Source organism: Mycteria americana, chromosome 5 (genome assembly GCF_035582795.1).
Source record: "Mycteria americana isolate JAX WOST 10 ecotype Jacksonville Zoo and Gardens chromosome 5, USCA_MyAme_1.0, whole genome shotgun sequence".
NCBI classification, from domain to species: domain Eukaryota; kingdom Metazoa; phylum Chordata; class Aves; order Ciconiiformes; family Ciconiidae; genus Mycteria; species Mycteria americana.
The window spans coordinates 24,525,138-24,550,001 of record NC_134369.1 but is presented as its reverse complement, the minus strand read 5'-3'; the positions used below and the strand labels follow the sequence as shown (position 1 = coordinate 24,550,001).

The window sequence follows — 24,864 nt, the reverse complement described above, 5'->3', positions numbered from 1 at the left end:
AAACATATTTCACATTGCTGAGTCACCTGTCGAACTGTAGTATACAAATTTCTCCCTATTAATTTTTTATTTAAAAATTTATACAGGGAATCTGCCCCCCAATGTATCTTATTGTGTTCTTCTTTAACAACTCCCCATACCTGTTTGGCAGGAATTATAATCCTGCCATCACTCAAGTGGGCCCATCCTTTGGAGGGAACCTGCCTTCCCATTTCTTCTATTAATTCTTTATCAGCCCTACAATATTCAACATTTTCTTGGTCACCTAGACTCCTACTTCTATTATCCGGAATTAAGGTTAAAATCTTTTGCATTCTCTCCGCTGCCTGTTTAGCCTCATAATCAGCTAACCTGTTACCTTTTTCCTGGTCAGTGTTACCCTTCAGATGTCCTCGGCAGTGCATGATAGTGACTTTGGTTGGCAGTCGGACTGCTTCTGATAGGTGAAGGATTTCCTCAGCATGCTTGATCTGTCTCCCTTGTGTGGTTAGTAGTCCTCGTTCCTTCCAAATTGCTCCGTGAGCGTGGACAACTCCAAAGGCATATTTGGAGTCCGTCCATATATTTATCTTTTTCCCTTTTGTCAATTCCAGGGCCCTAGTCAGGGCAATAATTTCAGCCCTTTGAGCTGATGTTCCAGCAGGTAATGATTGAGATTCAATTACTTTGCTTGCTGTTGTCACCGCGTACCCAGCCTTTCAAATACCTTGTCGGACGAAGCTGCTTCCATCCATGAACCCGGAGTCTTGTGCATCTTCCAGGGGTTCTTCTTTTAAATCTGGTAGTACTACAGCTGCCACAGCTCGTAGGCACCCTGGCCACCCTTTGCTTACTTCATCAAGTTGAAAACAGCCAGAAGGGTTTAGTAACGTCAGGTAGGCCCAGGGCTGGGGCCTTCATCGGTTCCTTTTTAAGTATTTTGAATGCATTTTGAGCTTCTCTGGACCAAATCAATTGAGTAGGATTGTTTTTCAAAAGTTCATATTAATTGTAAATCCATAATCGACACCAACCTGTCATTCCCAAGAAGGTCCTGAGTTCCTTTACCGTTTGAGGGAGGGGGGTTCTGCAGATGGCTTCTTTTCGTTCCGTTCCTAATTCTCGTTGTCCTCCAGATAGCTTGTATCCAAGGTAGGTTACTTGCTGTCGCACCATCTGAGCTTTCTGTTGAGAGACTCAATACCCATTCAGTCCCAAAAAGTTCAACAAATTAATAGTCCATTGAATACAATCTGACTTTGTTTCAGTTGCTATTAATAAGTCCTCCACATAATGTAGAAGAGTTCCGTCTCTGGAGGGAGGATCCCATGTCTCAAGTTCTCATGCTAATTGGTTCCCAAAGATGGTTGGACTGTTCTTAAAACCTTGGGGTAACACTGTCCAGGTAAGTTGGGTTTTCCTACCAGTAGTAGGACTTTCCCATTCAAATGCAAACAGGTTTTGGCTCTCCTTGGCCAGAGGCAAGCAGAAGAATGCATCTTTCAAATCTAATACTGTAAACCATACTTGTAATTTAGTAAGTAAAGTATAAGGATTGGCCACCACAGGGTGTAAATCTTTAAAATTGAGGGGTTTTAGAAAGAACACCTTTTCCTGTTGGCCAGTAGCTCCCACTACAGTCACAAAGTCTTTACTCACAGGTATCAATTCCTGATTTAAAACAGAGAAAGAAGCACCTGTGTCTACTAAGAATTCTACTTCTTTCTCTTGTCTCCCCAGTCCTCCTCTACTTTCAGAGAGCCTTCCCCTTCCTCGTCCTCTAAATCCTTCTCTATTCACCATTCCTCTCTGTTCCAAGGATGCCTCCGTGCGGCAGGAGGTTAACACCACAATCCTTCTGCCACTCCGGGCGATTCCGCAAAGTAAAAACCATATCCGCATACATAACCTCATCCCATTTTCCTTCTCTCCATAAGAACAACATTAACTACAATACAGTATTATAATTTAAAGATCCATTAAAGGGCCATTTTTCACCATCTTCTAATTTGTACAGGGGCCACCACTGATCACAATATTTGATTAATGTTTTCTTATTCACACTCCCACCTGGTTGTCCCCCTATCTCTTTCCAGTGTGCTAAGATACATCCTAGGGGGCTTTTCTTTACAATACCACCACTTTGCTGTCCCCCCATTCTACCTTATTGATTCTGTACTTCCGTTATCCTCCCACAGATTATTTTAATAACCTCGACCTGTCGCACTTTATTCTCCCACTCTGACCACGTTCCACAATTCTCACATTGAATAAATTTTGGTCGCAAATAAAACAATTCACAAGGAAAAGCGGTTCACATTCATTTTCAGGATGAGACGCACAGGTCTCCAGGTTTTCCACACTCACTTTGCAGTCACACTGTGTCTCAGTCACTCACCAGTCACACCAGAGTTAACTCAGCTCATTCACGCTTAGTTGCCGATTTTGCAGTGCCTAACGAATATATCCAAATTCAATACCAATAAACCAATATCCGAGTTTGGTGCCAGTAAATCCATACCGCCAACAGTACAAACTCATGCGGGTTTCATAAGTGTACCAATACCAAAAGGCACGTTATTGCAGAAGTACAAGGCTTAACCCGTGCCTGTACCAACGTACCACCAACAGTACAAACTCATGCGGGTTTCATGAGTGTACCAATACCAAAAAGCACGTTATTGCAGAAGTACAAGGCTTAACCCGTGCCTGTACCAACGTACTAAATACCAAATGTATACCCTCAGGCACTAGTAGCCTGGTATACGGCACTCAGCGTAGGACGTCTCCTACGACTTAGGAGAACCTTCCAAATGACCGGTCCCAAATTCCAAAACAGATAAGATTTAAAGAATACCTTTTTCCTTTAGATGGTCCTTGTCTGCTCCCGCAGTGATCCGATTGAGGCGAGGAGTCCCTCCGGGAAATCCCGGGGGTACCCTAGGGAGTCCTGTTCTCAGCGGGTCCTGCAGCCGAGCAGAGCGGGTCCCATCTGGGGTGCCAAACTGTTGCCGTGAAAAGCCGAAATCAGAACTCAATAGTCGGGATGACTATTAAGCAGGTATTTTTTATTGCAGCACTGGGGATTGCTCCGCCACAAGTGCTCCGCCAGGTTAGCGCAACACATCAGTTCATATACAGAAAAATCATACATATTCATCAGATTTCTTGAAAAGGGCAGTTTTATGGTGATGAGTTCCCGGAATTCATTTACATAGTCCAAGCATGCGCAGTAAAATTAGGGTTAGGGTCTTTTCACCCTCCCGGTGGTCTTCCATAGTCTTCCTTACGTTGTCCACTAGTTGAACTTTGGGCTTCCTTTGTCCATATATAGTCATTGAGTTAGCTCATCAGTCCTTCGGCCTCGGAATGTTACAAGGAGGTCGATTTAAGCTAGTTCTTTGGTGCTTATCTTTGGCACAATTGTCCTAAGTTCCTCTTATCAGTGATGTAATTAGGAAGCCTAACGAGCTTGCTCAAGGCCTGCTTAGTCCTATCAGGTAAGAAGTCACAGGAGATGTTCCACCATCCACTCTGCTCAGCAGGTAACCAAAACTATCTTTGCAGGGGAAGAGAACAAAAGAGAACAAGGATGAGTGAAACTAAAAAAAAATGCAAGTCTATGTCTTAGTCAGGGACTGTCAGGGATTTAACCCTTTCAGGGCTAGGCAGAGGATCATGCTCAATCATTCAAAAGCCACCACATATGTCTAGCTCTTGGTATGTGCTGTTTCATGTGACTACATATTTTCAATATTTGGTTCATTTTTTTATAAGTCTTGTCAATGTTTTCAAGTGCCTGTAGTTGGCAGAAAATATTATCTTCTTTGAAGGTCTCAGTTCTTACAGTTCTCCGTGGGCCTATTTTGGAGCTTAGCTGTTTGGCTGCTTGTCACTATGACATATGAAAATAATGAGTAGAATTAATTTATATTATCATGTTCTGGCTTCAGTGAAGTTAGACTAAAAGTGGCTTTGGTCAATGGGTTTCAGACAAGCATTCAGAATGCTTTGTTAGTTTGAATGGCCATAGAAGCTCAGCTTTATTTAACCAAGGTAATCATTTGCATGTTTGAAATATCACAGCTGCTAAAATGTATTCTGCACTGTTTTGTGATACTTACCTATGTACAGAGATACCATAAACATAGAGGTTATGTTAGTGGTGTTCAGTTGTGTAGGAGGGGCTCATGTTGGTACACTTTTGGCTTTGCATTTGAGTTCCAGCACTGCCCATGAGTTGGGGTTCAGTCAGGCTCCACTCTGTCATGCATTAATTTTTTCCTTCAACAAGAAAATCTGAAGCACAAGAAAGCCTTATACATATTTAGGCTTTGTTGCATGCTTTAATGTGGCACTGTGGCCTTCATGGTATGGAGAAAGCTGTGCATGTGAGCATGCGCTAATGTCAGTGACAGACAGCAGAGGAGTAGGACAGATCCAGGGGGATCTGGTCCATGAGGGCCCAGCTTCTGCCCTAACTTACATCTGTGCATCTTCCATTGACTTCAGTAGGAACTTCTTGCAGTTATGTCATTATGTGACTGCAGGTTTCAGGTGCAAAAAGTTCTGCATTCTTGTGGAGCTAAATATAGTTTACAAGATGCCTATTTGCATCATAAAACAGCACAAGGAGGATGACTCAGTCCATACAACAAAAGTTCATTTCCATGATTCAGAGGTCAAACAGATTTTCACCTTCTAGTAATTGGATAGAAAATTTCTGGTGCAAAATACTGATTTTGTCATGTGCTACACAAGAAGCTTCTCTTATCCTTTGCAGAAGGTTTTTGTTGTGTTATTGTCGTCACCCCCCCACACCCACACCCACACACCCCCCGCCCCGCCCCGCAACAAAGCCTGGAAGAATACTTTGCCTCTGGTCTGGTGATAAAATCTCATTGCTAAGAGCAGTGCTAACAGTGCAAATGCTTAGATTTTTATCCTTTGTTGTACCATTTTTCATGTGATGATACTCATCTGTCAACACTTTTTGTAACAGATCTGCATGGTTAGCATATTTTAGTATTGGGTCTTTTTCTTTAAAAAACCCATACCAGTCAGAATTTCAGTCCATGCTGAAGGTTCATGTACAATCCTGAAGAGCTGGAGAGTGTAAAACCCATATTTTGCACTTGAGGGAAGCACACAATATGGTATTAAGTTCCTGAAAATTTAGGAATGTCCTTAAAGAGCTTTGTGTCCTCATTTCCTTCTCTTCTCAGAGGGTATTTGGATATCTACATTTTACATGGCTAAACTTTTGTAGAAGATGGTTGCTATCATGTAAAAGCTCTGTGTTGTTTGACCACCTCAAGCAGGGCTGACTTCAGTTCACTTGGGGTGTAATCCCAGCTGTGGAAGTAGGTCCACCGTCCCCTCACTTCATGAACCTTTGTTTGTATGCTGACCAGACTTGGAGTGGAAGGGGGATCTGGCCAGTAAACACCATGTTGTCACTTAGAAATGGATGCGAATAGAAATAAGGCTTGAATACAAGAACAGGACCAGAGGCCTGCTTCTGCATGGGAGGACTTATTTCAGCAATGGTGTCCAGGCAATGATATGCTTCCGTTGTCTGTGAATTGGGGAAAAGCTGAGGAAGCAGATGTTTGTGAGGTGGCTTTCCTTTGGACGGTGTGAAGCTATAGGCATGGCATCAAGTGGGAAAGGGTCCAGGAAACCAGACTAAACCTAGCCCAAAGCAAAATCCTAGAAGGACATATAACATAGTCAAGTGCTTCTGTTTACTGATCCATTCCAGTTCTGCCTAATTATTTGCTAATGGAAGAGCCTCTAAGGTTCTATTTTGAATTACTTTCAGCTGTCCATATTTCAAAGTTTTGGAGGAATATATAATCTACCTGTAGTGAATAATAGGTCTAAACAAGTTAATGCATTCATGTTCAGAGTGCAAGTGAAACTAGATGTAATCCCCAATTGCAAAGTTTGGACCCCAAGTTCCTTTGATTTTGTGGCACACTTCCACCAGTGATTTCATGGCTTTGTGGCCCATGTGCATGAAAACTGCAGACACTGTCTCATCTTTCTTATAATTCCTCAAATAACTCTATGCACATTATCCCCTGGCTAATCCTTATGTATCTCTGATACTTGCATGCATAAGTCTTCAAGAAGTAGGCATGCCTCACATTTAAGCTGTCAGAATGTGCACCGATATTCTTGTTTGTTATTCCACCATCAGCAGTACATTTCGTTACAACCACCATTGTAAAATATTTAAAAAGGTACAAAATGAAAATGACAACACTTGGAGGGGTTTTTCCCCCTTAAAAAAAAAAGGAGTATCCTCTAATGCATTTTCTGCTGCTGCTACTTTTTTATCAGCCAAATGTATTGGAAAGAAATGCTGTTTCACTTTGAAAGGGAAAATCACAGAATCACAGAATCATATTGGTTGGAAAAGACCTTTAAGATCATCGAGTCCAACCATAAACCTAACACTGCCAAAACCACCACTACACCATGTCTCTAAGTACCTCATCCAAACGTCCTTTAAATACCTCCAGGGATGGCGACTCAACCACTTCCCTGGGCAGCCTGTTCCAATGCTTGATAACCCTCTCGGTGAAGAAAAATTTCCTAATATCCAGTCTAAACCTCCCCTGGCGCAACTTGAGGCCATTTCCTCTTGTCCTATCACTTGTTACCTGGGAGAAGAGACCGACCCCCACCTCTCTACAACCTCCTTTCAGGTAGTTGAAGAGAGCGATAAGGTCTCCCCTCAGCCTCCTTTTCTCCAGGCTAAACAGTCCCAGCTCCCTCAGCCGCTCCTCATAAGACTTGTGCTCCAGACCCTTCACCAGCTTCGTTGCCCTTCTCTGCACACGCTCCAGCACCTCAATATCCCTCTTGTAGTGGGGGGCCCAAAACTGAACACAGTATTCGAGGTGCGGCCTCACCAGTGCCGAGTACAGGGGCACAATCACTTCCCTAGTCCTGCTGGCCACGCTATTTTTGATACAAGCCAGGATGCCATTGGCTTTCTTGGCCGCCTGGGCACACTGCTGGCGGCTGTCAACAAACACCCCCAGGGCCTTCTCTGCCAGGCAGCTTTCCAGCCACTCTTCCCCAAGCCTGTAGCGTTGCATGGGGTTGCTGTGGCCCAAGTGCAGGACCTTGCACTTGGCCTTGTTAAACCTCATACAATTCACCCCAGCCCATCGATCCAGCCTGTCCAGGTCCCTCTGCAGAGCCTGCCTACCCTCCAGCAGATCAACACTCCCACACAACTTGGTGTCATCTGCAAACTTACTGAGAGTACACTCGATCCCTTCGTCCAGATCATTGATAAAGATGTTAAACAGAACTGGCCCCAACACCGAGCCCTGGGGAACACCGCTTGTGACCGGCCGCCAACTGGAGTAAACTCCATTCACCACCACTCTTTGGGCCCGGCCGTCCAGCCAATTCTTTACCCATCGAAGAGTACACCCGTCCAAGCCATGAGCAGCCAGTTTCTCCAGGAGAATGCTGTGGGAGACCGTGTCAAAGCCTTTACTGAAGTCTAGATAGACAACATCCATAGCCTTTCCCTCATCCACTAGGTGGGTCACCTTGTCATAGAAGGAGATCAGGTTGGTCAAGCAGGACCTGCCTTTCCTGAACCCATGCTGGCTGGGCTTGATCCCTTGGTTATTCTCTACATGCCGTGTGATAGCACTCAGGATGATCTGCTCCATCAGCTTCCCCGGCACCGAGGTCAGGCTAACAGGCCTGTAGTTCCCCGGGTCCTCCTTCCAGCCCTTCTTGAAGATGGGTGTCACATTTGCTAATCTCCAGTCAGCAGGGACCTCCCCAGTTAGCCAGGACTGCTGGTAAATGATGGAAAGGGGCTTAGTGAGCTCTTCTGCCAGCTCCTTCAACACTCTCGGGTGTATCTCATCAGGCCCCATAGACTTATGAGTGTCTAAGTGGTGCAGCAGGTCACTCACCATTTCCCCCTGGATTATGGGGGCTCCAGTCTGGTCCCCATCCCTATCTTCCAACTCCAGGGGCTGGGTACCCATAGAACATTCGGCCCTGCTAATAAAGACTGAGGCAAAGAAGGCATTAAGTACCTCAGCCTTTTCCTCATCCTTGGTCACTGTGTTTCCTCCCCCATCTACTAGGGGCTGGAGATTCTCCTTACCTCTCCTTTTGCTGCTAATGTATTTGAAGAAGTGTTTTTTGTTGTCTTTTATAGCAGCAGCCAGACTGAGCTCTAACTCAGCTTTGGCCCTTCTAGTTTTCTCCCTGCACAGCCTCGCTACACCTTTGTAGTCCTCCTGAGTTGCCCGCCCCTTCTTCCAGAGGTCATAGACTCTCCTCTTTTTCCTGAGTTTGAGCCAGAGCTCTCTAGTCAGCCAGGCTGGTCTTCTTCCCCGCCGGCTCGTCTTTCGGCACCTGGGGACAGCCTGGTCTTGTGCCTTTAGGACTTCCTCCTTAAAGAATGTCCAGCCTTCCTGGACCCCTTTGCCCATAAGGGCTGCCTCCCAGGGGACTCTCTCGACCAGTCTCCTAAACAGGCCGAAGTCCGCCCTCCAGAAGTCTAAGGTGGCAGTTTTGCCGACCCCCATCGCCGCTTCTCTACGTATCAAAAACTCTATCATTTCATGATCGCTCTGCCCAAGACAGCCTCCAACCATCACATTGCTCACAAGTCCTTCTCTGTTGGTAAACAAGAGGTCCAGCGGGGCACCTTCCCTCGTTGGCTCACTCACCAGCTGCGTCAGGAAGTTATCTGCCACACACTCCAGGAACCTCCTGGACTGTTTCCTCTCTGCTGTATTGTATTTCCAGCAGACATCTGGTAGGTTGAAGTCCCCCACAAGAACAAGGGCCAGCGATCGTGAGGCTTCTCCCAGCTGCTTATAGAATAGTTCATCTGTCTCCTCATCCTGGTTGGGGGGTCTGTAACAGACTCCCACCACAATATCTGCCTTGTTGGCCTTCCCCCTGATTCTGACCCATAGACACTCCACCCTATCATCACCATCATTGTTCTCATCATGGAACTATTTGCATCAAAATGACTGAATTCTTATTACAGGGCTAGTTGTAACTTTCTGTTGAGAAACTTGATGAAGATAACAAGCTATACTATATATAATAAAAAAAAAGTGTTGGGTTTATTACTAAGAACATTGAAACTTTATATATCTTTTCAGGCCTGTTTTAGGTCTGTAGACCTCAGTCTGCTGTTGTAGAGGAAGGTTTGGTTTCCTTTTTCTAAAATCTTGTCCTAATCTGGCATAAGACCAGATCTCAAGATATATATTTTCTTGATAATAAAAAAATCTGTTCTTTACCCATTTCTCATATTTAAGTAGACAGCCTTAACTTTTAGAGAAACTGTATGTTTTATTTGTAGTAATATTTTTAGTATTTTTTCAAGTACATTTTAATATTTTGTATATAAAAAGGGCGTCTATTGCTAATGATTTCTGAGGCGTTGAGAAAGTTAGAGGCATGGCTTTCCAAGTCCTGCACTCATGTGCAAATCACTTACTCAGATATAAACCAGAGTTAGTCAAAAAGCTTTTTCCTCTAAACACTGCCAATTCAATGAAATCAGACGTTTTCTTGGGGAATGCATAGTTTTCTGCCTAATTTTCAGTGGCAGTTCAAGTCTCATTAGAACCAAGTTGAAAAAGATTCTTTTGACCTCAGCATTCTGATTATATTACAATAAAATGTTAATGTTGAAGTGAAACGTTTTGGGAAGATTAAGCAAAATAGTCTGGAATGCTTTATTTTGTATATAAATCCTCATTTTTAAACTCTTTTCCTGAATTGGAATTAAATAAGGTATTAAAATCTGCATTTTCCTGCTAATAGAAACTTTGTTCTTCAGCCATCTCTCCTACTTAAGTAAACAGCCATGATCTTTGGGGAAACTGAATTTTCCAGCTCAAGACCAATAGTTTACTCCATGAAACAGTTGGGATGATGTGTCCAGTGAATTAATTCTGTTTACATATCCACCATTTGAGAGATAACTGCAAAAAATACCTTAAAGGCTACACCTTTAGAAGGACAAACCATTGCCATTTCAGAGACTTCTTCAGAGGATTAAGTATACAGTGTTTGTGAAATGTGGGAAGAGATGGAATATGCATCAGATTCCACAGTTATATATGATGGAAGTAATCCAGACTTTCCTCTCACTTTTGGCATCTTGTGCTATAACTTCTACTTGATTTTCATTTTTTATTCTAGTGCCAACAATATGCCTAAGCAAGTAGAAGTGCGGATGCATGAAAGTCATTTAAGTCCAGTGGAGCACAGATCCAGGAACATATGCGTGCAGTTCTGCCAGTCACTCCACAGGAATCTGCTCCTGACTCTTACTGTATTCGGTAAGCTACATCTGCTAGTCTGGACATTCTGTGTGTATCTGTATTTGTTCATGTAGTACCACAGACCCTGTCTGTGGTCATCAGCTGTTCCAGCTGAACAGCCAGAGAGTAAATAGGACACCCATAGGCATTGTCACTTTAGTTCACGTGTGCAGGGTATTACTGACACAACACAGAGCAAATCCACACCACTGAGATACATTCTATATCTGGTTTTGAATGGAGTGTGATCTAAGTCCCAAGGCCAGTCAGATCCATGCCATTCAGTAGAACTAAATGCACTACACATTTTTTCTCTCAGTTATTTGAAAAAAAAGACAAAAACTCTTCAAAATTTCCTTTCCTTCATCTTTTATCTCTCAGTTCATGCTCCACTGCTTTTAAGGTTTGTCCCCCTCTCTGTAGCTGTAAGCCAGCACTCTTGTGATCTCATCCTGAATATTGCCTCTGGCTTTAGCAGCTTCCAAATATGGAACAATTTGACATTTTATTGTGGTTCACTGGATCTTTGCCTCTTTCTTTTTCACTGAAAGCCTAAGAGCCAAATGCAGCAAATTCACAGACATACTCTGTTTTGTTATTGTTTGAAAGACCAGCTGCACCTGGTCCTTAGCTGCAAATTTCACATCCATATATTTCAGCCTTCACTGCTGAAGTGTTTAGACAGTATTTGCTTTGAATCATCTTTAGAAGATGCCTGATGCAATTCCAGAAAAAGTTTTAAATACAAGTATATTTTCCATTGTGTCAAACTGATACTTGGAAGAGTCATAGTTGCTGCAAATGAGAACTCAGGCTTTGCTGTCAAGTTTTACTACACTTGAGATTTGGGCTTGGGATCAGGAAGACAAAGGCATCCTGGATGTAAACATAAAACATCCATTCACAAAGACAATGTTATGAAAGTAAACATGGCCTTTTTTTCCCTAGACTATGCTCAATCCTGAGAGAGGGGTTTAGGCGTTATCACTGTACAAGTCTAAATAAGTGATGAAGGGATTATTTGTGATTTGAGAACGTTAGCACAAAGAAAAGGATGCAGATCATCAAAGGGAAGGAGGAATACATAAGTACTAAGAATCAAGTTTTCTTCAAATGGTATGTGCAGTATTCCAGATCAGGCACTCCCTTCCAACCCCACCCCCCCCAAATGAAACTTGAATCTGTTTTCCTCACAGGACTGTTCTAGCTTTCCTACAGGGTTTTTCTTAGGCTGTAAAATAGCTACTCATGCTGACCTTGTTTTCAAGTGCTACCATTCTTATGTTGAGAGCTAGATGTCATACTCCAAAGAGCTGGGTCCTAACCCTGGCTCTTCTGTCAGTTCTGTATGGCCTTATGTAAATCACTTCACCTCTTGGTGCCTCAATCTTGCCATCTGTAGAACGGTGAGATTAATTATATTTGACTATCCTTCAATGCATTACAAGGCCTACACAGTATTAGCAAACCTCAATAACATTGTGATTTACAGCAAATTTGTATTTGCAGAAGCAGAACAGTATGTTAGGTGTAAGCTCAGCTGGCAGAAGATTCTACATCAGGACCACTTTTCTTTAATCATGAGATACGTGGTAATTACAGCCTCATATTAATCAGAAGGCTAAGCCTTCCAAAATCTGTCTCTGTACCAAAAATCAGCTGCCTTGTGTAACCATTTTTCTTCTAGGCTGTTCTTCTGGGTAATCAATGAGCATTCAGTTATATTTATGTTACCTACCTGCTCTCTTTTATTCTTCTTCCAGGTGTCATCCTGGGTGCACTGTGTGGGGGTCTTCTTCGTCTAGCAGCACCTATTGACCCTGATATCATCATGTTAATAGCCTTCCCAGGAGATATACTTATGAGGATGCTAAAAATGCTGATACTCCCTTTAATTATCTCCAGTTTAATCACAGGTAAGATCTATTAGCCATAAATACTTTAAGATGCTTGCTACAGATATCACCTGATTTGCTTTTTGTGATGTAGGAAGAATAATAGTGTGATCCTGTCAGGGATTTTGCAGTTGCAATGTGTATTTCAGATTTAATTTCTGATTAACTTCATTGGTTTTAATATGTAGATGCTTCAGTGTATTTATTTTCAAACACATGCACACATACTACCTTCTTGAACATCAGAAATTTCTTAATATGCTGTTTCACCTAATTCCTGGATTGGACCTTGCAAATAAGATGGCATGACACTAGTGAGCCTAGCCTTCTTAAAGCTGTGGTATCAGCCAGACCATGACCAGATTTCAGCAATCAAGGGCAAAAGATGCTATGATATCTTCTCTATTTTTCAATGCCTCCTCTGTGATTAGATGGAATCTTAAATGATTCTCTTTCAAATTAGTAGCAGCAGACATTGTTCACATAGGAACTGGAGGGAGAAGACTCAGTAATCTATCTAGTGGTGAGAATTTCACAAGGACAAAAGTAGGCACCTGTAGGCAGTCATTAAACTTTGCAAATTATAAAGGATTTTATTTGATGATTATTGAATTGGATATTAAGTCTCAACATATTTGTTTGTTTCTTAAAATAAAACACCTGCAGGACTGTCTGGTTTAGATGCTAAAGCAAGTGGCCGATTGGGTACAAGAGCCATGGTCTACTACATGTCTACCACTATTATTGCTGCTGTGCTGGGCGTGATTTTGGTTTTAGCCATCCACCCAGGGAATCCAAAACTCAAGAAACAGCTTGGTCAAGGGAAGAAGAATGATGAAGTATCTAGTCTGGATGCTTTCTTGGATCTGATCCGAAACCTGTTCCCTGAAAATCTAGTCCAAGCATGCTTTCAGCAGGTAAATCCTTCTACTCCTTGGTAATATTTTTTTACAACTCCTTGGTAATATTTTTTACATCTTTTGCTTACCAGGGATGACTGTAGAGTTAATGTCATTGTTTAGGTGAATGATAGAAATGATGATGTAAAGAGAAATACAGGTCTTAAGTCTTGAGCAGGTAAATGAAAGAACATTATTTATAGCTGCTTTGTTTTATATTGTAGTTATTACTTAAATTTATAGATTTTTTTAAACAAGATGATTTTTAGTTTGTTATTAAGTAATCTTAATTTTTTTCCTCACTTTTTGTACAATATATATGTTCATGAATTCTGGCTTGGGGCTGAACAGCGGATGAATTATGGGATCTTTCACCCAGGCTGAATTTGATCTTGGTTGTTAGTTACAGAGCTCATGGTTCTGCAATGCCCTGTTTGTAATATATGGATGATCTTCATTCCAGCTGGTTGCCAGTGGAAATGCACCGCAAAACCCAACCTCTCATAACTTCTATTGCTGTATTAGAGTCCAGACTAGGTGGGGATAATACAGTCAAGTGGCTGACTTACCTACAGGTGGCTCCGTCAGGCCAGGTTTGAAGCATACTGGGAAAGAAGGATGCTTGCACCATGTGTTGCTTGCTCTGTAGGTAGATGATTTTGTCTAAAAGCTTTTCACCAATGCTTAATCAAAACAGCTTCACTTCAAGGAGTAAAACAAATGAAAAATGCATGCTTCCTAATTTCTGCTTAAGCATATTTCTTGTAAGCTGCTTTTTCCTACAACTAAATTGTTTGGCAATCATGCAGACTGGTTTTTTTTCGTATGGAACAGGATTTGTTGCCAAACCTGTTCTTAAGTGTTCCTGTGTGAAATGGCATGATAGCTGGAGCTGTGGTTATGGCCAAAGAATAAAGTGAAGAGAAGACAAGGAATGGAGAAGAGGCCACGGGGCTTGGAAGAATGGAGAGCAACCTAAGCTGCCAAAAGGGATTGGATTGCTTCACTTCTTCCATGGACTTTCACATAAAAACACATAGTCCTTGGGGGTTTAAAGAGAGAACATTCTCAATATTTCCAAATAATCATGGGAATGTCAGTCATGTGGTCAAATTGTGGGTGGCTAAACATCACATGTAATGTGAAATGTATTTTTGCAAAACTGAGTGAGGGGAGAGCAGGGTGCTTATGGTTTTTTTTTTTTTCCTTTCTTTCCCTTGTTTGAACTGTGGAAGAGAGGAGAATTATATTTCTGGTCAGTTGAAAGTGGTCAAATATCTTGGCAAAGGGACAAAAAGTGGGAGAAAGAAGAATTAAGCTACCTGTGTCAGATAGTTTTCTTGGAACCTTAATATTGCTTTTTCAGTGTGTGTAATATCAATGTTCAGGTCACTTCACTAGTTATGGATCACCAATTCCATTGATTGTTTTGTAAACTTAGTCAAAAAAGCTATTGTGCTTTTTTGGCTTTCCAGTGTTTAATTTTATCTGATTCCAAACTAATTGCCAGTGAAAGCCTCTGCCACAAAGCCACCTTTCATTCGCAAAGTAAGTAACGCTCCTTTCCAGATGGAACTTGTGCCTTCTATTAGCCCTTAACTCCTCAGTAAGGAGCTAGGCTTTACTTGTGTCTTTATTTAGGAGGGAAATTAACTGCTTTGAATGGTGTCAGCATGTATTTTCTCTTCCTACATTTATACAGACTGTCTCCATGAGCATTCAGTGTTTCCAGGTTGCCTTAGGAGGAAGCAATTTTTTGCAGAAATCCTGCGAAGAATGATTTTGAAGGGTGCACAGCAATGGTACGGTGTAGCTGTGGTCTGTGGGGGAGTTTTTACACACCTTCCCTTGTGACCAGGCAGAAAGCAGTGAAGGGATTTACTTGCAATTTTGAGATAGTTCATTTGCAAACTGAACTCTGAACCATCATGGAATTTCAGTATCTCTTGAATTGTTGTATGGTCCACAAGAAAGTCTTAATTTATAATGAAAACTGCTATTCCAGCAGAGACTTAAGATCTTATGTGCCATGAAAGAGAACGGGACTATCATCTATAAATATGACTGACATTTAAATGGTTTTCTGGCCTCAGGCATTGTTGTCAGAATCTAAACGATGTTAGGCTCAGCATTTTTAGTGACTGTGGCCTTGTGCAAAGAAGGGCTGAGGACCTTTGACTTAAGTAACTGTAGTGGAATTTGTGAGTGTGTAGAGTCAACTGTTTTAAGTTTAATTTCTGTGACTCTCTTCTTACATTCTGGGTACATCACATAAAAAATATTGTGTTGACAACATCCCTCAGATAAAATTTAACTCTGAAAAAAATGTAAATGTGCAGGAATATTGGGTTGTTTCAGGACAACTGAAGAGTTTCTCATACAAAGCTGTGTAGGTTTTCTGTCTACATCCCCCTCTCTAGATTTAGACAGCAGGTTTTGAAAGGAAAGTCATAAGGTATTTTAAAACCTTATGGTTTCAAACCAGAAGGTTTTATATTTGGTTTTAAACCATAAGGTTTTATATTTTAAAATATAAATGGTAAACCATAAGACCTTATGGTTTTAAAATATAAAAAAAACTTATGGTTTTAAAATATATGGATCGAATCTGGATGATCATCCATAGCACTACAGTGTCCATCCCAACAGGAAAGAGTGCAAATGTTCTTTGAAAGGCTAATACAGCGTTGCTGATGCCTTGCTCAAACATGTTTCTAGGAAGAAGGAAAGTAGGGAGCAGATGGGAAACCATGGCAAACCGGTCGTAGCTTGCTAACCATTTTGCCTGCCCTAGAGCCATGAAGAGGCAGGAAAGGCTTAGGGTGTGAAGTGGGAGGAAAATGTCCCTTCTAAAAGCAGCAAGTCACAGATCTCTCTTTTTTTCCACTTCCTCCTCCCTTTTTTCCTAGCTGTAAACTCAAGCCCATTTCTCTCCGGACTGTTCCTTCCCAGCTTTCCTTTGACCCTGCCTCTCATGTGCCAGGAGGGGTCCGGATCCATTCAGATGCTGATGTCTTCTTTTTTGACGTGGTCAGGTTTGATTTAATAGGCATCTGGCAGCTTTGATAATTTTTCTGTTATCTGTCACTCACAATATTTTAATTAGAGAGCTCAGGGGACTGTGTGTGTATTCCATTTTGAGCTTTCGCAGTCACCAGTGAAGTGTTGGAAACGTCCTAAGTTTTTGACTCAAGTTAACCATAAAACTATGATAACTTGAGCTGGGCAGAGCATCCTGAATAACAAGCCTTACTGCAGAGTTGCTGCTGTGGCTGATCTTAGAGGTGCCTGCCTTTTGGTGCTAAATAGTATCAACATGTAACACAATCTGTGAAGCACCATTTGGACAAAGGGGCTAAGTATCTGTAAAATGGTACATTGTAGCAGTAAGGAACAAGTATTTGCCATACTTTTCACACTAGAGTCATGAGGAAGACTCCCAGGACTTTGTGACACTTGAAACTATTGAAAAACAAACTTATTTTTGGAAGTGGGGGTAAGAGGTTGTGGAATGCCTGTCTAATCCTTTAAAAATATAGTTCTCTGGAATTTCAAATGAAGACTCTTTTTATTATTATTTCCTGATGTCCCATATGGATTACATTTAGTCTGTTTCCCTTCTTGTCTTCCCTTTTTATTGCCTTCAGATCCAAACTGTCACCAAGAAAGTGCTGGTGCCACCACCCATTGAAGAACCACCTAATGTCACTGACTCTGCTTTTGCTATGATGAATGAGACAGTGCACAAAGCACCACCAGAAGCCCAGCTGGTCATTAAGAAGGGACTTGAATTTAAGGATGGCATGAATGTCCTGGGTAGGAAAACTTTTTGCCTGTCAAATATGTACATCATATGTATGACATAGCTTTTGGCTGTGACTGGGTAGCCAGTGTTGTCTGATCTGCTCTTCAGTGCAAGTTTAGTCTCCCCATATAATCATCAAATGTTATCACCTACTGGCTGCCCATTGGTCTCTGATATGAAAATCTAATGGTCTTACTAGAAATATGACTGTATCACAGAAACAATCAAGTGAATTATTCTGGATTGGCAGCTTTGCAGGTATTAATTGGAGTACAGTGGGGAAGCATGTAGGAGATAACCAAAATTTCCTTTCATCCTAGAAGTAGCCTACCTAGACAAATACTAACCCATATTGGCAAAACAATATGGGGTAGAGCTTCAAGAGCCAGTGCTTTACCCACCCCCTCATGAATTTGAGCTCAATTGTTTCCAGTAGCTGTCTCGGGCATGCTGAACTAGAATTTGGCTTGAGGCAGAGCCTGAAGTGACAGGTGGGGTGTGAACTGCACCACCCAAGAAAAATCCCAGAGAGGTTTGACACATCTCTGAGTCACAACTCCCTCCTTTCGTCTTGGCTGCTGACCTTTACCGGCTGCAAATTATGAACAGCTGCCATTGTCCCATCTTGTCTGGACAAGCCAGTAAGTGGGGGTGGTACAAAGTTTTGCCTATCTCCCACCCCTTCGTGAAGCACCTGTTTGGACTGGGACGGGGGCATGGGGGAACAAAGAACTGCCACACCACTTCTATTTTCTCCTTTGTGCCTCGACTCACCATTTTGTCAGCCCAGAGAGGAGTGCTCCTCCTTCACCTTCTTACTTTCTGGATGTGGGTGAAGTCAGTCACAAATTAGCCCTCAATTTTTAGCCTCACTGGCACACCTACACTTGAAGATACACATGCTCTGTGGCAGCATGTCCACAGGGCTGAGGCTGACAGCTGTGTTTTATAGGTGTTGTCCTCAAAGTGAGACAGTATGTGGCAGTACCTAAACCACTGCTTTATCTCACCACTAGGCCACCACTTTTTAGGGGCAAATGGCCCCTTACAGACTCCTTCCAGCTGATGAGCTGCTCCTGCTGACACAGTGGCTGCTGTGCCTGCAGAGCTTCGCCAGGTGTTGGTGAGTTGTTTGGCAGTGGCTGCTTTGCTTAGATGTAGGGAAGATAGCATCAGTAAGCTGATCACAGATGATTTGTTTCTCTGTGAAGCAGCCTGCTCTACAAGAGCCAGGAGCCACTTTATTCTGCCTGCCTCCACGGCTCCTCCTTCCGTTCAACATCTGTGGGCAGAGGAGCCACTTTCTTTCAAAGCTGCAAATTGGCATTTTGCACCCTGTGTGAGGCAGCAGCTCCTTGCTCATGCTGTTACCCTCACCTGCTTTTTTCTCTCCTGGAGTTCTGCTTATGCATTAAAATGAAACAGTATTTCTAATGTGAGAGATGCATTACATTTAGTACTGGACTTCTTTGTGCAGACTCTGTCATGGAGAAAAGAGCTGGAAGGCTGAATACAATTCCTACAGAAAGGAGATACACAGTTTAGATGGGGGATTTGCTGTAGTATTTTAACCAATGACTCTCAAATGTTGCAGAGTTTTTTGGTTTGGTTTGGTGGTTTGGTTTTGAATGAAGTGAAAATGTTGGGGAATTGCCATCCAGCTTGTACTGTACAAGCCAGGCAAATTCCTGCAAATATGAACCAACTTGACTTTTATGACTAATGTAGCAGCTCATTTGGAATTAACGAACAAAACCACCTACTAACATTTTCTGATGCAGAGTCTGAATTCCAGGAATTTACTTAGTCTTCAACTGAAAAGCTTTTCATCATTTCTCTATGCTCTGCAGTGCACAAACATACCCTTCACTTCCCTATTCAAGTGACTCAACAAAGATAGCGTGGTGCTAAAGAATGACTTTATATCCAGGAGACTGGATTAAAAAAAAAGAAAGAAAAAATTCTGGTTACTAAACCCAGTACGAGGATATGGGACAGCCTGTCTTTTCCCAGAGTACTGTTAGCTGAAATTCCCTTCTCTTGAATGCTTTTGTGTCCTGATGGGTTTTTCCTTAGGAATTTCCCAGCTGAGTTCACACATTTGTTAAATACTGAACTCATATCATGACTGAAAGTTTAGCCTCAAAGGGTGGCTGAAGATTCAAACCATCTGTCAATAGCAGTTATTAATCCCACTCTGGACACTGAAAATTGCTGGAGGGTAAAGGTTAGCATTGGAGACACAGCTCCCAAGTAGTACATGACAGATGCAGTCAGTTGGTTTTTCACACTGGTAGTGCAACACTCCAGACTTTCACACCTTAGCATTTAAATTTAGGAGCTAAATGTTACTTGTATTAAATTCTATGATTATGTATCCACTGATAGCCAGTTTCATTGAGGTTAATCTGTTTAATGGGAGTTCTGTGGTTTAGCTTAAAGTGCAATACCCACCTTCTCCTCCCATCCCCACCTTCTTCATTTAACTGGAATACTCCTGGCCTGTGAAAGTTATGTTCTGGGGCTGCTTTTGCCTTTCCCTGTACTCCAGGACTGACTAGTCTGTAGGTTGAATCTGTCAAGGGTAAAGCTTGAGAAAAATGCTCTTGGTCTCTAGTGACTGTTTTAGCAACAAAGAAGAGTCATGATATGGTGCTGTGTTGCCTCTCCCATTTGCCAGGGGCTATGAGGTTTCTAATAGTTGCATGGCACTGAGAAGACTATTGTAGAGGTAATTTTTGATGATTGGATCAATTCAGGAAAAAAGAAGAAAACATAGTTGGGCTGTGAAATTGGAATCTAGTAAAATATTGAAGAATAAAAGATGTTCTGATCGTGAAAGTTGAGAGTGGGTCCATATTAAAAAGTCCCAAGAGATGTGTAATACACTGTAGTTCTGAAAACTGGATTAGCAGGTAGTATCAAGACATTGACTAGGTGCAAAAACTTCCTAAAAAACATGGTTTTATTTGCCTTTTTTTGTCTTGCAATTTTTTCCTACTAGGTTTGATAGGATTCTTTATTGCTTTTGGCATTGCTATGGGGAAAATGGGAGAACAGGCCAAGATGATGGTGGATTTCTTCAACATCCTGAATGAGATTGTAATGAAGTTAGTAACTATGATCATGTGGTAAGTTTGAAGTTGTAACTTCTAGAACAAAAAAAGATTTACAAAAAATCTCATAAAACCCTAATATAGCATGTAGTGACCACAGTTTGTTAGTAAACAATGTAATTAAATAGTTCATTTTGTGAAGTCTTGACAGGTATGTTAGAACCGCAGCAGCATTATCTCTATTTGGTGAGGACTATTTAGGACCCGATTTGAAATATTTCTGAAGGTATTCTGGTTTTTGTTTACTGAAATCCAAGACATGCAGGTACCAGCAAAGGCCTTCAAATGCCACATTGATTATGGAAGTTCATTACACAGAAGGACACCTAAGCAAGCAAGAACACCCCACATAAGAACATCCAAATCTTCCTGGGAGGTTAGCATAATCCCAGGGTATTAGCTAGGAGGTATCATTACAAAGAAGCCTGGAGACTTTATTCACTGTCTTCTGTAGTAAAAATACTTTACCACTAAATAAAATTCCAGTTGGTTTCAGTGATGTGTAGTCCCTCCACCTATAGTTCCTGCAGAATCTGTCTTACAGCCTTGCCTCAATGGAGTCACTGGAAGGTATCAGTCCTGTTTTTGAAGTATACCATTTGTAATAATGGGGCCTGGCTTGCCTTCAAGGGAGTGACTTTACCTAATTAAGACTGAGCCCTTGTTTACATTTCTGGAAGGGGATTCTCTCTCCTTTTTTTTTTTTTTTTTTTTTTTTGAGAGAGAGAGATGTTTCTTCCAAGGGCTTCCCCAGAGCTATTTTTACACAGTGCCAAGCGTGGCCATATCGCACAAAACCAGTTTTTCAGAACATAAAAACGCAATGCTATGTTTGGCATTGTACTACTGTGTTTCATATCTCCTAGGTCTGTGAGAGCAGAAATAGCCAGTCCAATACAACACACGTATCATGGCTCATTGCTCCCCGTGATTCCCTGGTGTCCCTGGAAGTGATTTCCTGAGGTACAATGCTGCAGTATGCCTCTTCTCTGAGGCTCTAGATGGACACATTTTATAGAAAAGGGAGCAGGGTGCCTGAAGCGCAAGTCTTCAGCATCATCAGTGTTTCAAAGGGAGACTGTTATGCAAGAGTGATGCAGATAGCTACAGCAATGTGGGAATAAAAGAAAGAATTTGAAGCAATGACTTTGCATTCCTGTTATGCTTCTGCTTTTCTGTAGATGATCTTGCTGCATAAAAAACCTGTTGTTTTTATTCACAAAGCCCTACTGCTTTCAATAGTTATTGTAACCTGCTGCTCTCGACTCTACAGAGAGGCGGTGACTATACTCTCGTAACACTCCAAGAGCTAGAATTTACTCTTACTTCACTTAGCACCAGTTAGTACACCCAAGACATAATACCTTGCCTACAGCATAAATTTTCTCTATTAGTCAGTGTTGCAATGGCAGTTTCAAGAAATTCACTGTAAATGTTTATTTTTTACAGATGTGCTTTTTATTTCTCTTTTCATGAGAAAGGAGATTGATGTTGGGAATTCCACTTGCTCATCTCTGTCTAGAATTTTTAAAGAATTGTTGTGGCCAGAAGCAGGTTTTTTTTATGTGTGTTTATAAAGACAAATGCACTTCTTTATGCAGAGTTACATTTTATTTGGTTTATGATTTCTCTGCACAGAGAGCTGTAACTCCCGTGGCAACTCCAGACTCTCAGAAGCATGGCATTGCTACACAAACATAAAACAAATCAGACATCTGGCTCTGACACCATGTAATTCTTTATGAGAAATATGCTTAATGAAGTTCATTGAAACATGGCTTTTTATGATAACTGGTATAACAACTGGCCTTGCATTTCAAGTGACTGAGGACTTTCCAGGTTTTGGGCACGTTGCTTGAGAGACCATGAGATGTTTCTTACAGAAAACATGAAGCACTTTTATTCTGAAAGTCAGTTTCCTTCGTATTGTCTTTAATTAAGCATCCAAATCACTAATCACTTTTGAAAATATACATTACCATTTATTTTCAGAGAGGCATTTTGTTTACTATTTCTGCACGTTACACACATTACTTTCTCCCAGCTTAAGTTTTATAAAACAGATAGAGAAAATGAATGTCACTTAAAATTATATAATATACTAACCTTTACCAGTGCAGGTATAAATATTGTCTTCTATCCATACACTTTCAGGCATTTTTCACTATAGCTCATTATTAGATTTTTTAAATAATATCCATTAATTTCAAATTTTTTTGTTGCCAAACTGTGCTACTGTTATCATCCTATTTAAAAGTTCCATTTATGCCATCGGGGAATCACATGACTGAGGTGACAAAAACCCTACCCTAAGTAAGAAAAGCACATAATTAATGAGAATCCATAAACTAAAAGCATTTGTCCAAATTATTGAAAGAACATAATGGAAACATTTGCAGCCTTCAAGATAAAAGCAATTCATTTCAACAAATTGTTTAACTGGAGCAAATAATGCAGCTCCCTGAAATCAGATAAGCAATGGGTTGTAAAAGTTATATATTAAGAAGAAATACTACACCACTCTTCATAATGATACAAGCCTGTGTTAAATTACAGTATTCTTGTACGATGTTATTCCAGGGTCAAAGACTATTCAGGAAATGCATATTCCATTCGATGGGATGGAATAAAATGAAGTAGATGGGGAATTTGCTGGAGATGGCCATTACTTTCTAAAAAGATGTGAAAGCTATCCATTGAATTTCCATCAATTCCTGACTTGCATCTCAGTGTTGAGCCTGGGAACTCCCTACTCTTTCACCAGTCTATACTCTATTGAGCACAATTTTTGTGATTGCGCTGCAAAGACTAGTTCTGTCTATGCTTGTTCTCTTTCTCCAGGTATTCCCCTTTGGGCATTGCTTGCCTCATCTGCGGAAAAATCATTGCAATCAAGGACTTAGAAGTAGTTGCCAGACAACTTGGCATGTATATGGTCACTGTGATTGTAGGTCTTCTCATCCATGGAGGGATCTTCCTACCTCTGCTCTACTTTGTGATAACAAGGAAAAGCCCATTTTCATTCCTTGCTGGGATTTTCCAGGCATGGATCACAGCACTAGGCACAGCTTCCAGGTACACTTGAGAAATAACAGCTTGCTTTATTTTTTAGCAGATTATTAGTTGCTGTTTAGAGATAATACATCTGCTGCTCTGACCTTCACTGCAAAATTATTTTATGCCATTGCATAAAAACTATTTTTAATCCAGCCATGTTGAAATAAATAAAAATAACCACACATCTTTGGGATTTTTTAGAGAGGTTGTACAGCCAACTGCAGAGAGTTGGGAGACCCACTTTTTGTTTGCTTTTCTGGCATTGGCCAAAAGACTTGTGCAAATTGTGTTACCTCTGTACTTGTTTCCTCAACTAGGAAACGGTGATAATTCTATTTATTTTGAAAGCACGTTAAGACCAGTTTTGTTGAATTGGGGGAAAAAGAATAAACAGTGCTAGGTTTCAAGAAAGAAATTAAAAAGCCTCTCATTTTATTCTTTCATCCATTTTGGCAGAGCAAGGGGACTTCCTTGAAGAGCTGAGCATTTTAGACTCATTGCTAATGCACAGAACAGACTCAACAAAGTGTGTAGGCAACTCAGCTCTCAGTAATAAATTGGTGCTTTGCATTAGGGTATCAGTAGATCTTGTGTTGAAAATTTTTCAGTTAAATACCGTATTTTAAAGTGTTTTTCTTCAATAAATGTTTTATTTCTGAAGAAAATTTAATCTTCCATTTTAATTAAAAAGGCGAAAACAAAAAAGCCTAGTTCAAAACTGACCATCAGAAAACTGAGCAGTTTTGATTTCAGGAATGCCCTGAAAGAACTGTAATTTGTCTGCCTCTTTGGGTCAACCCAAACCACTCTGCTTCTCCTCTGATGAACAAGAGGCTCTAGGGGGACCTTACTGATGTGCATAAATATGATGGGACAGTGTAGAGAAGGTCAAGCAAGACTCTTCCCAGTTGTGCCCAGTGACAGGATGAGAGGCAGTGCGCACAAATGGAAACACAAGTAATTCCATCTGAACACAAGAAAAATCTTTTTACTATGATTTACTGTGACGGTGGTTGAATGCTGGCACAGGTTGCCCAGAGGAGTTGTGGAGTCTCCATCCCTGGAGATACACAAAACCTGTCTGGGCATGGTCCTGGGCAACCTGCCCTAGATATCCCTGCCTTGAGCAAGGTGGTTGGAATAGGTGACCTCCAGAGGTGCCTTCCAACCTCAACAATTCTGTAGCTCTGTGATAAATGATGCGGGATTATAGGAGATATAGTCTGGCCAGGAGTTTCACTAAACCACAATTTCCCTAAAGCTTTTGTTCACTGAAGTGTTCGAGTTTCCACTTAGATTTTCAATACAAAATTTACAGTGTCCATACACAACATTTGTGGGGGTTTTTCAGCATGAAGAAATGTTTTTCTGCTGGAGTACCAAAGTGGAAAAATGTAGGGGATTCTACGTGATTCCAGCATATGGGTTTACCTGGATACTAGCTTTACCACCTGGCTGCTATCCAGATCAGAAACAGAAGTGGACCAGTTCGTAGCACCACAGACAAGTGACCACATGACAACAATCATATGGTCTAACCTGGTACTTCTGGAAGTTGTAAATGCTTCCTATTCAGGGACCTATCAAAGCTCTTTGGCCAGGCTGAGGAACCATGGAAGGCATCTATGTATTGTGCTCTTCTAATAAAGAAACCTTGTCTCCATGGCCTGCCTACCTGTCCTTACTCATGGTGGCAGAACTGAAGGGGAAAGATATTTGCATAGTCCCTGACTGCTGAGCCTGCCGGGGTTCATTGCAACAATTGTAGGC

General features: G+C 41.4%; 1 protein-coding gene across 15 annotated transcripts in view; it reads left to right on the top strand.

Annotated features, from left to right (window-relative positions):
• Positions 1-24,864, top strand: part of SLC1A2 (solute carrier family 1 member 2) — a 109,849-nt gene that overhangs the window by 60,768 nt on the left and 24,217 nt on the right. For 13 of the 15 annotated variants that reach the window (XR_012775891.1, XM_075502486.1, XM_075502487.1 and 10 more), the window contains 6 exons: positions 10,201-10,340; positions 12,086-12,238; positions 12,884-13,134; positions 16,764-16,932; positions 19,926-20,052; positions 22,879-23,112. Coding sequence is in view for 14 of the 15 variants with exons in the window: in XM_075502482.1 (XP_075358597.1) it covers positions 10,201-10,340; positions 12,086-12,238; positions 12,884-13,134; positions 16,764-16,932; positions 19,926-20,052; positions 22,879-23,112 (1,074 nt within the window). In the remaining variant the exon portion in view is untranslated. The remainder of the gene's footprint in view (positions 1-10,200; positions 10,341-12,085; positions 12,239-12,883; positions 13,135-16,763; positions 16,933-19,925; positions 20,053-22,878; positions 23,113-24,864) is intronic. The other 2 variants (XM_075502495.1, XM_075502494.1) reach the window with 1 other exon arrangement.